Source organism: Colobus angolensis, unplaced genomic scaffold (genome assembly GCF_000951035.1).
Source record: "Colobus angolensis palliatus isolate OR3802 unplaced genomic scaffold, Cang.pa_1.0 Scaffold36, whole genome shotgun sequence".
NCBI classification, from domain to species: domain Eukaryota; kingdom Metazoa; phylum Chordata; class Mammalia; order Primates; family Cercopithecidae; genus Colobus; species Colobus angolensis.
This window is the reverse complement of record NW_012116932.1, coordinates 1,061,292-1,062,442: the sequence shown is the minus strand read 5'-3', so window position 1 is coordinate 1,062,442 and position 1,151 is coordinate 1,061,292. Positions and strand designations below refer to the sequence as shown.

General features: G+C 59.5%; 1 protein-coding gene across 1 annotated transcript in view; it reads right to left on the bottom strand.

Moving 5' to 3' along the window:
* IL27RA (interleukin 27 receptor, alpha) overlaps positions 1-1,151 on the bottom strand; it is a 27,296-nt gene that overhangs the window by 25,039 nt on the left and 1,106 nt on the right. Inside the window, exons 2-3 of the mRNA XM_011953398.1 lie at positions 1,056-1,145; positions 541-658 (exon numbers count right to left, since the gene is read on the bottom strand). Coding sequence (XP_011808788.1) covers positions 541-658; positions 1,056-1,145 — 208 coding nt within the window. The remainder of the gene's footprint in view (positions 1-540; positions 659-1,055; positions 1,146-1,151) is intronic.

Sequence of the window (1,151 nt, the reverse complement as noted above, 5' to 3'; positions counted from 1 at the left end):
CTCAAGGGATCCTCCCGCCTCAGCCTCCCAAAATGCTGGGATAACAGGTGCAAGCCACCTCTCCTGGCCCTATGATTGCTATTTAACAGAGAAATGTAAAGGAGACTCAAAGAGGGAAAGTGATTTGCCCAGGGTGACACAGCAGAGAAAAGAGGGAAGCTAGAATTGAAGGGCTTTGGAGTGGAGGAGTATTGGGGGAGGGGGGCAGACTCCTGGGACTTTTCTTTTTTCTTATCTTTTTTTTTTTTTTTTTTGAGATAGTCTCACTCTGTCCCCCAGGCTGGAGTGCAGTGGCGAGATCTGGGCTCACTGCAACCTCCGCCTCCCGGATTCAAGCGACTCTCCTGCCTCAGCCTCCTGAGTATCGGGGACTACAGGTGCCCGCCACCGCCCCCGGGTAATTTTTTGTGTGTTTTTAGTATAGACAGGGTTTCACCATGTTGGCCAGGCTTGACTCCTAGAACCTTTCAACCATGGCAGTCTGGGACTTGAGCGGCCACCTCCAAAGCCTGTTTCCCCACGTCACCTCCCTGTACTCACTACTTTTGGCTCTGGAAGTGTAACTCGAAGGGGGCTCCTAGGTCCCCAAGTGGCTCCCACGAGCAGTTCAAGTCGCCCAAGGGTCCAACTCCGTAGCACTGCAGTGGCCCGGCGCTGCCTGGAGAGGGAGTCAGAGGGTCTCAGGAAATGGGGTCGAATCCCCCACTTCCGCCTGCACACCCCAGAACTTGGGCTTCTGACAATTGCAAGGTGGGGGGCTTAGGGAAATGAGCAGCAGGAAGCGTCCCCAGGCTCCGTGCAACCCCCCCTTTCCCTGTGCTCGCCACATCCTGTTAACCACCTGGAGAGCTCCCTCACCCCGCCCCGGGGCTCCGGTTCGACCTTGCTGCCGCCCATTCCCCAGTGTCGCCGGGTCCCTGCCCCGGGAGGAGCCAAGTGGCGCCTGCACCTCTCTGCCTTTCGCTCCGCAAACGCGTGGCTCATCCTGGAGCACTGGCGCTTTCGCGGGGAGAGCAGCGGCAGCACCCGGCACACGAGCTCCCTCCAGCACTCACCCTGGGGACGCGTCCGCTGGAAAAGCACCCACAGCAGAGGCAGCAGCGCCAGCTTGGGCAGCGGCCACGGCCAGAAAGGGGCGCCCCTGCCTCCCC